Below are 13169 nucleotides of genomic sequence, written 5' to 3' on the forward strand. Positions count from 1 at the left end.
GGGCCGCCGGCTGAGGGGGGTGCAGGCGGGGAGGCCACGGCTCTGCTGTGTCGCCTCCAGAACCGACTGCCCCCAGTGTGTTTCCTGTGACCTTGAAATGTGCGTCCGACTGGGAGGGCTCAGAGGAGGACTCGCAGGTTGTTACCCTCCTGTCGCAGGGTATCGGGCTCTGGGCAGGGGAGGACAGGAGCTCTGCCCAGTGCTGTTCACGCCTCTGTCCTCGGGTGTCCCTGAGGCCCTGCACGTTCCCTCTCTCAGCGCACTTTGGCTTATCCTTGTTGTCTGAGTGGCTTTGCTGGCACCCGCATCCAGAATTCGGACACGTACCCTGCAACATCGTACATTCTGTCACAAAGGAGGCATGTCCAGAGGGTCCCTGGGATTCAGGAAAGGCAGGGACAAAGCAGGCCTGGAGGACATAGCAGCTGCCATGGCCGTGAGCACACGTGAGTTACCTGAACACACGTGCAGACAGACGTGGAGAAGGCCAACGGCCTGAGGGGGCGGAAGCAGACAATGAGGCTTCTGGTCCTGATGGGTTTTAGGACTGGGACTTGGGCTCCGGGCAGTGAGGAGCCCAGAGAAACTGAAGGATGGAGGTGGTGCTGGTCTGACAGTGCAGTACGAAGGCTTGGGACTTTCAGGGACGAGTACTCAGAGTCTGACCTTGAGGAGCTCCTGTTGGACCGCAGCGGAAATGAACCCGACTAGGAACCGTGAGGTTTCAGGTTCGATCAGTGGGTTAAGGATCCAGAGTTGCCGTGAGCTGTGGTGTAGGTCACAGACGCGGCTCGGATTCCTTGTTGCTGTGGCTGCAGTGTAGGCCGGCAGCTGTAGCTCCAATTTGACCCCTAGCCTGGGAACCTCCATATGCTGTGGGTGTGGCCCTAAAAAGACAAAAGACAAAAAAAAAAAAGAAAGAAAAAAAAGACTTTGACAATGAAAAGGAGAGAAAGGAAAGGCTCCTGTTTCACTTAGTTTCACAGGGACTTGCTCCTAAGACCCAGCATGAGCCCACCTCCTCCTGCGCAGTCCCCAGCGCACGGCTGCTAAGGGGTCTCGTCGGAACCCCCCAGAGCCTGGGACGCGCGAGGGAGGCCCGCCACCCCCCGTCACGTCATGGATGAGGACAAGGTAGGGCCTTGCCAGAGCCCAGGGCCGAGCAGCCTGCTTCCCCCGCCGCAAAATGAAGACCTGAACCCAGGCCTTTCTGCGCAGCCGGTTCTAACCAGCGTGCCGTCTGCACAGCTGCCGCTGGGCTCCTTCTTCGGCTCCAGGCCCCGCTCGGCCCTCGTCCTCCACGGCCTCTCCGTGGGAACCGGGGCTGCTTCCCAGGGCCTGTGGGCCAGTACCTGCCTCTCACGCCAGGAGAACCGCCCTTGGAAGGATCTTCCCCAGCTCAGGGCCAACGGGCCTTCTGCGTCAGAGCCCGGGCGGGAGGCCCAAAGCTGGGGACAGCTTGGTATTTGCCGCATGCAGGTCCCTGTTCCGAGGGGCCTGCACGGAGCACTGAATTTACCTTCATGGTCACAGGCCATGAGGGCCGAACAGATATCAGGGCCGAAAGTGCTCCCACGCTGTGCCTTTTAAAATCTCTCCCAGATTTTCTTTTCTTTCTGAAAACTCACCTACTCTCTTGCTCCCAAGAGCCTCACGCACTAGCTCGTGAGTGGTTTTAGTACACCTGTGCCTCTTTTGCTCACTCCGCCCCGCTGTCCGAATGTAACGATAAGCTCTGTGTGACCTTCAATACCTGCGAAGTCCAGCCGGCGCCCTGCGATGCCCTGTTAGGATGCTGGCTGAGCTCTCGGGGGTCTGGGGCGGCCAGCGGCGCCTCCCCGCGGCCGGTGGGGGGATGGCCGCGCTTCTGAGGCCCGGAGTGTTCTCCTCCTGGCACAGACGCTAACGTTTTAAGATGCTTTGGAAAACTCCAAAGCAGGATCCCAAGTGAGCAGTGGTTTAAGAACACGCCCGGCTCTGGAGTGCTCACCAAAGAGGCTGCTGGTGGGGAAAAGAAAACTGCAGAAGGTTCTGCCTCGCTGATCCAGGAGTCCTGTGCGAGCTCGGCCGTCGCCCCGACCAGGCCGCTGCGCACTCCTCTCCCCTCTGCGCGGCCCTGGCCACTGGGCCCTTGCGTCTGCCCCCGCCTTTGTGGTATCTGTTTTGGGCCAGACGCCGTGTGTGTGTGTGGCAAGTCCGCGTCTAGGTCCACGTCTCACCGATCACTGCTGTCGTCTGGCTGCCGCCAAAACGAGCTCCGAGTCCAGCTGCAGGGATGAGGCCTGGCAGGCCCTGTGCTCAGCCTGCCCTGTCACCAAGGTCTGTCTGGGCTCCAGGCCCGCCCAGGGGAAGCGGTCTAGGCTGCCTGAAGTGGTCCTGAGCTTCCCGTCTGCATCGACAGGAGGTCTGTCCTCAGCCCCAGAGAAGAAAAAGAACCGAGTTTTTTAAAAAAGGGACTCACACCAATGAAATTCAGTGAATAGCCTGGCTGCACCAAATCCGTTTCACACGGGCTGGCGCCCTGGGAAGGCTGGCAGGTCTGCTGCCTCCGCGAATTTCATTGACAAGTGGTGCTAAGTGCAGCATCATCTTGTTTTTCCTCCCAAAACGCTGAGTCAGGGTTGGTCCACAGTTATATTTCCCCCAAGCACAGCAGAAAACACTTCTGTGGGTATTGTCAGGAGACAAAGCAACCTCTCCCCTCCTCTTCGTCGGCCGTCACCAGCTCTAAGCCCTGTGGAGTGAGCAGCTCAGGGGTCCCCTGAGACACAGATCACTCTGCACCGCTGAGGGTGGCCGTCCGCTTTTTAAAGTCTGCGACGCTACAATGCCTGCTTTTCTTCTCTCTCCATTCACCAAGTAACTACTGTCATGACAAGAAGATGCCCAGGTAATCGACAGGTGGTGATTCTTGGGCTTAAGAGATGAGCAATTTTCAGGAGTTCCCATTGTGGTTTAGTGATAACAAACTCAACTAGTATCCATGAGGATGTGGGTTTGATCCCTGGCCTCGCTCAGTGGGTTAAGGATCCACCGTTGCCATGAGCTGTGGTGTAGGTTGCAGACACAGCTCAGATTCTGCATTGCTGTGGCTGTGGTGTAGGCTGGCAGCTGTGGCTCCGATTCGACCCCTAGCCTGGGAACTTCCATATGCTGCAGGTGTGGCCCTGAAAAGACAGGAAAAAAAAAAAAAAAAAGGCAAGAAAGCAAAAGAGATGAGCAATTTTCAGAAATGAAACCAGTTTCTTGGGGGGATGGTCTCTGGAGTGGTGACTGCAACCAGCCTATGGCAGAGGCCAAGCCATCTGAAGCCCTGGGGTCACCGGTGAGACAGGACAAAGGGGTACAGGTGACAGACACGCACGTTTTAGGTTCCTTTCTCCTCAGGGACCAGAGCAAAAGCCAAGAGCAAGTGGCTTCACTACTTGGGAGCTAAGGGTTCACGGCTAACTCAATACTGTCACCAGTGTCTCCCAGCCTGTTGGGGCCTGTCACCCGCGCCCCCAGCCCATCCCCTTTCTAACCTGCCTCGTCCTTAGCACTCCAGCCACTGCTACAAAAGAAAAGTGCCTTCAATCTAAGTTTGCCACGTACATTTCACAGGCTTACATCACATTCTGTGGCCATTTCTTTCCTCGGAGCCACCACCCCAAGCTATATTTATCACCAACACGTTCAGGAGTCCAGCTGGTTCGGAAGGGCCAGGCCTAGGGACCCTTTCCTCGGGTGGGGAGACGGGTGCCAGCCAGGCCAGGTGGCTGCCATCCCCAGAGTCGGGCGGCAAGCCCGGGCCCCCGTGGCCGCTCGCCAGCTGATGTGCCACATTTCCCAGGAACCTGAAGGCCAAGGGAACCTCAAGGCCTCTCTGCTCCTCGGGCCTGAGCTTCTGCTCTAGAACCGTGGTCTGCAACCCCATCCTGCAAGAGCAGCCAGCTCCAGGGGGAGGGCATGGCCGCGGAGGACGGAGATCTAGCTTAGGCGCCATGAGGAGCTCCCGGGTCCCTGTCCCCCTACAGATCCCGCTGCTCCTTTAGGGGAGAGTCTGTTGAAAGTGAAGGTTCCAAAGGCTTCCCCAAAGGAGCTGACTTTCCAAAGTGTGCGCCGGGAGAGTTTCGGGGTTCTGGCCAAGGACTCGGCGCTGCTGCGGAGCACGAGCCGGGGGGACCCCGGACCAGGTCCTGACGCTGCGCCTCGGGGGCCGCCGGTGCCCTGGTGATGCTGAACCGGCTCCACAGGCTCCCCCCGTCCTGCCCTCCTGTTTCCCGGCGAGCCTTCGCAGGGCCCTCCTTTCACCCAGCGCCTCCACATCCTACAGGTTATTTGAAGAAATAGCTGAGAAAGAGTAACTGTCATAGAACCTCCCTTTCTTAGCTGCTTATAAATCCTGATGGCACACGGGACAAAGTGACTGAAAAACACAGGAACCGAGGCAAAGCACTGCAAACCCGAGGAAACCACCCCGTTTGCATGTGAAGTCTACGCTCTGCTTACGAGGACTTGGGCTGTGGCTGCCCCGCCTGCACGAGTTTGAAAACGTCATGATGATGCTAAAACACCACGATGAATACATTGCCAATCGCCCCCGAAACCGACAACTTCATGGGTCTCAAGTGTGGAAAAAAGCAGGTTCTTCGAATCACAAGGAAAAACTAAACTATCAACCCAAGGGCAGTCAGTGCTTTCAGTCAGCAACCTTTCCACGGCGACTCACAGAGCCACTCCGTTTCAGCGACGCCGAGTGGCAGGTCAGGGGACAAAGCAGCAGTTCCAGGAGTTAGCTGGGCTGCCTGTGGGCGCGGGGAGGGAGCCGCGGCTGCAGCCGCCTGCCCTTCACCGTGCTTGGCCTTCTGCTCGCTCCGGGCCGACCCCTCCCGAGCAGCCGAGGTCCCAGCGAGGGCAGATCCTACGGGGAGAAGGCCAGCGCCTCTGCCTCGAAGGAGGGCTTTTCTCGGGCTCCGAGTCAGAGGGGAGACCCCCAAGGACAGATGCTCGGACTGCAACTATAAAGCCTCCATCCTAAGCCTCAAAACTGTCCCCCTTCACGTAAAATTCTGCCCTTGTGACCAAGGCGTGAACGCCGAGTTGGTTCGTCCTGGGTGATGGGGCGACTCACCGGGAAGGGCCGCCTGCCTGCAGATGTTCCCACTCAGCAACGCTAACGCTGCCAGGCCCTCTGGCCTGCCCTCTGCTCACTCGGGCCTTGCACCTGCGGCCTCCACTCTCCCTCCCGCTGGCCTCCCTGTGCTCCGCGTCCAGTGGCAGACAACTTCCCAGCATCAGAACAGGTTATCTCCTAGAGGCGTTTTGTTTTACTTCGAAACTACTTCAGAGAGTGACTCCCTCTAACGGGAAAATGCTTCAGGACAAGCCAAGTCCCCACGCTGCCTGCACTGCCAAGTGCCACCGGCTCTTAGGACGGGGACAGGCAAGAGGTAAGGAGGAGGGGCTCAGCCAGGCACCTGCGGACCCGCGAGCACGCGGCTACCTGGTCTGTTCATGAAGTCACAGTGGCCGAGGCCCGCGATGTCTATTCGCTTCATAAACAGCACCATGCTGGTGAGGTTGGCGTGCTGCATTTCTGCGGGCTTCAGGGGCCGCATGTCTTTGGAGGCGAATTCTTCAGAGTACAGACAGAAAAGCTTCCCTAGAAGGAACCAAGGAGAGCGGTGTTAATGCTCCAGTGTCGCCGGCGGCAAGGACGCACTCGCTGGGCTCGCGGTCCGTGGAGCTACCTGAGGACGAGGAGCCGAGGACCTGCTTGCGCATCTCCGCCTGGCTCTGGCTGATGGGCTGCAGGACGAGCGAGTCTGCCCGTATTCGGGGGCTGTACACCTTCGAATGGAAAGACGGCATCTTTAGCGTCAGTCGCTCAGGGTGCAGCAGGCTCACTGGCCCCAAAGTGACTGCTGTTGGCAGCACCTGACTCCATGAAATGCTCTGCTCCAGACGCATTTCCTTTTTGTCATTTATCACAGCTTCACCTGCCTTGAGATGGAAGCTGCAAGGGCTCTGATAAATGGATAACGGCTCTCACTGTGGCTTTGATATATATAGGAGCTCTGCACCATCTGCTGAAACACCAATGCCACTCCTCAGTGCTACGCTGCTGGATGGTGACAGATACTCATGTGCCACGTTGAGAAAAGGATGGTCATCTGACAGGCGGTGTCTCCTCAAGGGTTCCATTCAAGTCGGCTGTGATCATGGGGGTCTCACCTTTGTAACATATGCTGGGCTTTCCTAGTCCTATGAGTTAAGACAAAAACTGCAGCTGGGGAGTTCCCGTCGTGGCGCAGTGGTTAACGAATCCGACTAGGAACCATGAGGTTGCGGGTTTGATCCCTGGCCTTGCTCAGTGGGTTAAGGATCCGGCGTTGCCGTGAGCTGTGGTGTAGGTCGCAGACGCGGCTCGGATCCCGAGTTGCTGTGACTCTGGTGTAGGCCGGCGGCTACAGCTCCGATTGCACCCCTGGCCTGGGAACCTCCATGTGCCGCAGGAGCAGCCCAAGAAATGGCAAAAAGACAAAACAAAACAAAACAAAACAAAAAACCCCCAAAAATTGCAGCTGGCATGAACAGGGACTTCTTACGCATGTTTCATTTTTTTTAGGGTGCACCTGCGGCATATGGAGGTTCCCAGGCTAGGGGTCGAAAGGGAGCTACAGCTGCCGGCCTGCACCACAGCCACAGCAACACCAGATCCAAGCCGCGTCTGCGACCTACACCACAGCTCACGGCAACGCCGGATCCTTAATCTGCTGAGCAAGGCCATGGATTGAACCTGCGTCCTCATGGATGCTCGTCAGATTCGTGAACCGCTGAGCCATGACGGGAACTCCTCTTACATGTGTTTAAAGGTAAGTAACAGCCCTGGGTTCTCTGAATGGTGGACTGATTCAGTAAGATCAACCCACACTGGTTCCAAGGGAAGCTTCCTCCTGGTTGGAGCTGCTCTTCTCACGGGATCAAGGCCATTCAGGAGAAACAGCTTCCTGGAGGGATAAAAGCTACGCACACCTCATAAGAGTAAGAGGATCAACCCTGGGCAGGCTCGTTTCAGTTTAAACGCTATGATTGCTGACATACCACTGTCTTTGAAAGTTTGAGATAGCCTATTTCCATTCTTCCTAATTTTTAATTTAAAGATAGTGATAAAAATAGACGTGTATTTGAAAAAGTTAGGATGGAATTTTATCCTGGCAACTATAAAGCCAAACTCAGCTACAACTAAAGTCAGTGTTCCTGAAACTAGTTCCTAGTGAAGCAGCTGGGGGAAGGCACTACCTATTTTGACGCAGGGCCTACCGAAAACACCCAAGTGGGAGATGTACAGAGGAAAAGGTGAGTTCAGGAGTCAAAGAATTTGCTTTACTATTTGTCTCTCCTTCAAACCTTTTCCTCCGGTATCTCAAGCCATCCGTTTCCAGATCACCGAGCTGCTAATGAAAGGCAGCTACAGGGGGTCAAGATGCAACAGTCCCCGCACACGGTACAGAGAACCCCCGAGTGCGACGCATCCCTCCTTGCTGGTCACTAGGTAGGAGCCCAGCAATTACCAGCAGCCCCTTTAACCTACTCAATAATAATTACCTTTCTTCTCTCCACGCCCACATCAATGACAAATCTGACTGTGTTGCTCCAGATCAAAGACTCTCCAGAGCTTGCAGTTAACACCACTCGTCTCTGATAAACTTGGCATCTTTTTTCTGCTTCATCATTTGGCTTGAACAACGCACATTTCTCTTTTGGATACAAAGGAACCACCACCAGCTCTCCAAGATCTGGGTTTAAGTTAGCGCCTTCCTGACAGACAATTTCGTAAGCCTTTTCAATATCCTGAAGTGAAAGACAACATCATCCATGAGAATAGAGTACATTACAAAAAACTTCACTACTTTAGAAAGAAATGTCCAAATTACATAAAACCCACAGGCAAAAGCTGCGTAACGCAGAGAGGGAAAGAAATGCTTATGTTGTTGCCTACGAGTATCTCTGAATACAAAAAGAGTATCTAACAGTGTGAGAACATGTCTTTGGGGAAGTTACATATAACTTATAAACAATTTCATTGCATTTAGTCCACAATGGTCTTCCTCTTGTGAAATGTACTGTCTTTGCTTTTATGTATCCTGCTATTGCCCTAGCTTGATGTGATTTCTCACACCCATTAGCCACGGCAGGTGCACAAAGGTTATTCTCACATCAGTGATGATAACTCGTTGTGCTCTGAGGGTGGCAGAACTAAGAATTACAGAACAATTTCCAATAAAAGTACCGGAAGAATGGGATTGAACTAACTCAAGGGCTTTGTAGGTGGACAGATCTGCCTAGAAAAGTAGCGAGACCTGGGGTGCGCTATTTGAAAGTTGCCCCTGAACTGCCGAGGGGCCCCCAGCATGGAGGGCAGGGGCCGCCTGCTGGCCCACAGAGCAGTTACCCAGGTACGTTCTCCTGCTCGCACCTGCCTCTTCTGCATGGAACTGGTTTGCTTGGGGCTGATTTTCTAACCAAGCAAAGAGCAGGACGATGGGTTGTAACGAATGAAAACCTGCCAATTGGAATAATCAAATAAAAACTATTTCCTTCATTTTTAAAAAAACCACTCTAATCACATCATCATTTTATGTGAGCAAAGCTTAGAAATTTCCCAGGAGGAGAATGAGTCCTTGAGCTGTGTCTCCCTGCGCCGAGCCTTGAAGGGACATGGTCTTCCTGGTGGCACCTCCACACGTGCTATTTCACCCTCAACAGCCACCCTGCAGCTGGGGGAGGAGGCACGAAGCCAGAAGCCGGCTCACAAACTGTCAATCAAAACAAACCTTCAAGGAGTTCCCGTTGCGGTGCAGCGGAAACAAACCCGACTAGGAACCATGAGGTCGAGGGTTCGATCCTTGGCCTTGCTCAGTGGGTTGGGGATCTGGCAGTTCTGTGGCTGTGGTGTAGGTCAGCAGCTGCAGGTCCAATTAGACCCCTAGCCTGGGAACCTTCATATGCTGTGGGTGCGGGCCTAAAAAAAAAAAAAAAAAAAAAAAAAGCCAAAGCCAAAACAAACCTTTAAGTTGCACTGAAATCATCCTTATTCTCTTAGAATTTGGGCCACTTATTTTTTATCTGCTTCCAGTTGCTAAAACTTTTTAGTTGTAGGGGGGGTTCTCATGTTGAATTTTGTTCCAAATGGGGGGGGGGACTTTTAAAATCTTTAAAAGGGAAAAAGAGGAGCGAAATCGCAACGGACACTGCCATAGAGTTTGGACTCAAGCTCGGCCGATAGAAGCTCTGATGCCATAATCTTGAGAACTGTAAAAAGTGCCAATGATGTTTATCTTGAGCCTCAAACTGTCTCCTCATTTCCTTCTTGTGCAAGGTGTACGGGGCACTCACGTACGTGGGCCTCTCCTACAATTACCCGCAAAGCTAAGGACACACAGTGACCAGCACTGCAGGAAGGTCTGTAGCTCCTCCAGAACGAAAGGGCCACCACTGTATGGAACACGTCCCAGGACAGTCTTCAACCTACGAGCACTTTCCTGGTGATGGCTTGCAGCTGCCTGACAGTCTGGCTGGACTGTACCATCAATTGTCATTTGTTTTCTACTTAATTTATTTCTTTTTGTCTACGTTAAAAGGTGGCTACGTGGCGTTCCCAGGTTTTCTAGTGGTTCGGATTCAGCGCCTTCACTGCTGTGGCCCAAGTTCTATCCCTGGTCTGGAATTGAAAGCCCACATCAAGCTGCTACCTGCTGTGGCCAAAAAGGAAAAGAAATGGTAATTTTTTAAAAGTGGCTAAGTGATCAGGAGCAACACACTGCAAGCCTGCAGGGCTCCAGGCCTCCACTCAGTACAGGGCCCGGGGGAGCATGTGGCTGATGTGAGGCATTAAGTGAGCAAACACGGGGCCCCCAGTGCTCACCAAACCGAGATGTTTGAAGGTATTTCTGCACATATAAAATGATGTCTTAGGGGCAAAAATGACAATTAGCACATTTCTGTTCGACTGCCTGGGTTTGTCCTCATGTGACATTAAATTGCTGTGGCAGATTTTCAGATTTCATAAAGAAATCAAGAGAGTGTCAAACAGCACGGGGAGAAGCGGCTGACGACTGGCATCAGTGACGCCAGAGCAAGACCACACTCTCCAAAAGACAAATTCCAAGGTCACCGGAGGGTCTCCATGCCAGCCCCGACGGAGGACGTCGAAAAGAAAAACGCCCCCCAGGACGCTGAGCTGTGTTCCGCTGGTAGGTGGGGAAGAGGACACCCGATGACACCCGGGGATCTGGGGGCTGAGTTGCCAGGGTAAAAACCGGCTCCAGCCAAGGCGGGCTCTAGCCAGCAGCCCTGCCGCCTGGCCCTCGGGGAGCCCCGGGCTGGCCCCGGGCCACGGCGGCAGCACCAGCCAAACCACGAATCCCTCTCAGGGGCTCAGCACGACAGGACCCGCCCCTCGCTTCCCATGCGCCATCACGGTGGTGACCTCAAGACTCCGCCAGACTGACGGGTTCCTAACAGGCAGGGTCTTTCTGGTCTGACCTCCAGAGCTCGCTAAGCCCTGAATCTGACCGTTGTCGCGAGTGTCCTGGGTAAGTCTGACATTCACAAGTCACGACGCCCGTAATTACTGCGTGTGTGAAACTTGTGAGAATCTTAAAGTAGATCGCCTGCTACCCTCAAATCTGCTAGGAGCTTTATTTTTCAAAACCCCACTCTGGGATTTTTGCTTACTGACTTGAAATGACAACCGGTCCCACCCGTCGTAATGACACAGGCCGGGAACGCCGGCTTCCAGTGCTCTAGACGTCGGGTTCTGCCTCCCTCCCTTCCTCAGGCTTCACCCGCTCACTCTGAGGCCCCCTAACTGTCTCCCTCAGTCCTCCTCCTGTCTCCTTAATCGCTTTCCTACTTCCCTCAGGACCTTCCTGCATACGCTGAATCATGCGGCATTAGTGAAGGATCACAGAATAAATCACTGTAATAGGCAGAAGATTTACTATTCAAGAAATGGCGTATAATCCATACATGAAAAATGGATAAATATGCCGGAGTTCTCGTCTGAGATTCTAAATTACCTTCTTTATGGAAACAGATAAAACTGAAGTTGTGACTACATCGTCTAAAGTTCCCGAAGCTAAAGAATCCTTCATGCTTTGAATATAAAGCAGAAGAGATACTTCTGAAGGTGCTGCTGGAAGCGTGTGAAGACTGGAGGAAAGGCTCTGATACAGAGCTGAGCCACGGGGCTTGGTTCAGCTGGCGGCTCGGCCACTGCCAAACGGTTTCCCTTTGGTTTCCGCTTAATCACTGGATTCCCCACGTATGTGGGTCGTGGTCGCCGGTGCTTTTACTCTGAGATGATGGGGAAGGGAAAAGGGCCAGGAAATTCGTCTCTAGGAAGACAGGTTTCACTCTTGAGAGTCTGGGGACTTTTAGGTTTGGCCAACAGAGCAGGGAAGAGGGAAGCAGGGCCAGGGTAACCCATTAAAAGACACAACCTCAAACGGCCCCTGCCGCTGTAAGAGCAATCACGGTCGCTCAGGTGTACGTTCCAACGGCTGTTCTGAAAAGACTTTTTCTTTTTTTGTCTTTTTGCCTTTTCCAGGGCCGCTCCCACGGCATATGGAGGTTCCCAGGCTAGGGGTCGAATCGGAGCTGTAGCCACCAGCCTACACCACAGCCACAGCAACGCCAGATTGGAGCCCCGTCTGCGACCCACACCACAGCTCACGGCAACATCGGATCCTTAACCCACTGAGCAAGGCCAGGGATTGAACCCACAACCTCATGGTTCCTAGTCGGATTCGTTACCCACTGCGCCACGACAGGAACTCCTGAAAAGACATTTTCAAGTGTCCAAGTTAAGATTTCTCTCACTCATCTTTTTAAGGAAAGGAGGCCCAGTGGAGGGATCTCTGTGGCCTTCTGGGGGCGCTATAAATTAGATGCTCTGGCCTAGTCCTCCACTGCCCACCGTAGGAACGCTGTGGGCACTTTTCGGCTTCCTGACTCCATGCTGAGCCCTGAGGCTCTGCTCTGCGGCTCCACACGTGCTCCTGCCACGAGGGAGGCAGCCCGAGGGTGCGAGGAATTGGTGTGATCTTCTACCCAAGACAACGCACAACAAACCTTCGGGGCAGCCCAGGATCGGGCCTGTGTCTGGGGGAAGGCGGTCCACTCTGGGGGTCACCCCCAGAAACTCCTCAGAGGCTGCCCATCCTGTGCTCCAGAGGAGCCTGTGCTTTTAGCACTATGTCCTTGCTCCCCTCTTAGCACAGGCTCTACGTACTCGAAATCGAGGCCTCTTCTAACGTGTACAGAAATGAGGTGGGACGGAATCAAGTATTTAAACAGTTCCTTAGCAAACTGAACCCTGGAGGTTAGCTGTTAAAGCCTCCCAGCAAGGTTCAAAGGTTTCCAGTAAGTACCCTTATCATCCTTTTAGGTCAGAGTATTACTGACTTACTTGTTCACAGGCCAGAAAGACTACAATGTCCCCTTCCTCACCCGAGTGGTGAATTTCGAAGATAAGGCGTAAAACAGCCTCCAAAGCCTCCTTCTGAGCCCCGCTCAGGTACACCACCTCCACAGGGCGCGTACTGGTCACTTCTATGAGAGGCACGTTGCCGTAGTAGGAACTGAGTGTGCTGATCAGGTGAGGCGAGGAGTTAATTATGAGCTTCAGCTCTGGTCTCGCCAGTAACACGTCTTTCAGCAGCCCCAGCAGCACGTCCGTGGCGATGCTTCGTTCCTGAACATCGTCTAAGATGATGACCCCATAGCTGCCCAAGAAAGGATTGGACATCATTTCTCTCTGCAACATGTCATCAGTACAATACCTACAAAGAAGAAGCAGCGACGTTAGAACACGCCCATGAAAAATCGGACCAAAACCTCCTGACACGAACAACAGAAACGCCTTTCCCATGCCCACTGTCTACATCAGGCTCTTAAATCTTTGTGGGGCCAAGAGTCCTCCTGACACGAACAACAGAAACGCCTTTCCCATGCCCACTGTCTACATCAGGCTCTTAAATCTTTGTGGGGCCAAGAGTCCTTTAAGCTGATAAACCCTACAGACCTTCGGAATAGAAAAATACCCATAAACACATTTCAAACAGTTTGCCTACGGTTCATAGACCCTCTAGAGTCCATTGCTGAGCCCTAGGTTACGGACC

The 13169-nt window shown here is 53.7% G+C and overlaps 1 protein-coding gene across 5 annotated transcripts in view; it reads right to left on the reverse strand.

Moving 5' to 3' along the window:
* The window catches only part of DHX32 (DEAH-box helicase 32 (putative)), a 54137-nt gene that overhangs the window by 8014 nt on the left and 32954 nt on the right, over positions 1-13169 (reverse strand). For all 5 annotated transcript variants that reach the window (XR_007132446.1, XM_047762555.1, XM_047762554.1 and 2 more), the window contains 4 exons: positions 12458-12830; positions 7591-7836; positions 5733-5832; positions 5486-5644 (listed from right to left, as the gene is read on the reverse strand). Coding sequence is in view for 4 of the 5 variants with exons in the window: in XM_047762555.1 (XP_047618511.1) it covers positions 5486-5644; positions 5733-5832; positions 7591-7836; positions 12458-12830 (878 nt within the window). In the remaining variant the exon portion in view is untranslated. The remainder of the gene's footprint in view (positions 1-5485; positions 5645-5732; positions 5833-7590; positions 7837-12457; positions 12831-13169) is intronic.

This window comes from Phacochoerus africanus, chromosome 15 (genome assembly GCF_016906955.1).
Source record: "Phacochoerus africanus isolate WHEZ1 chromosome 15, ROS_Pafr_v1, whole genome shotgun sequence".
NCBI classification, from domain to species: domain Eukaryota; kingdom Metazoa; phylum Chordata; class Mammalia; order Artiodactyla; family Suidae; genus Phacochoerus; species Phacochoerus africanus.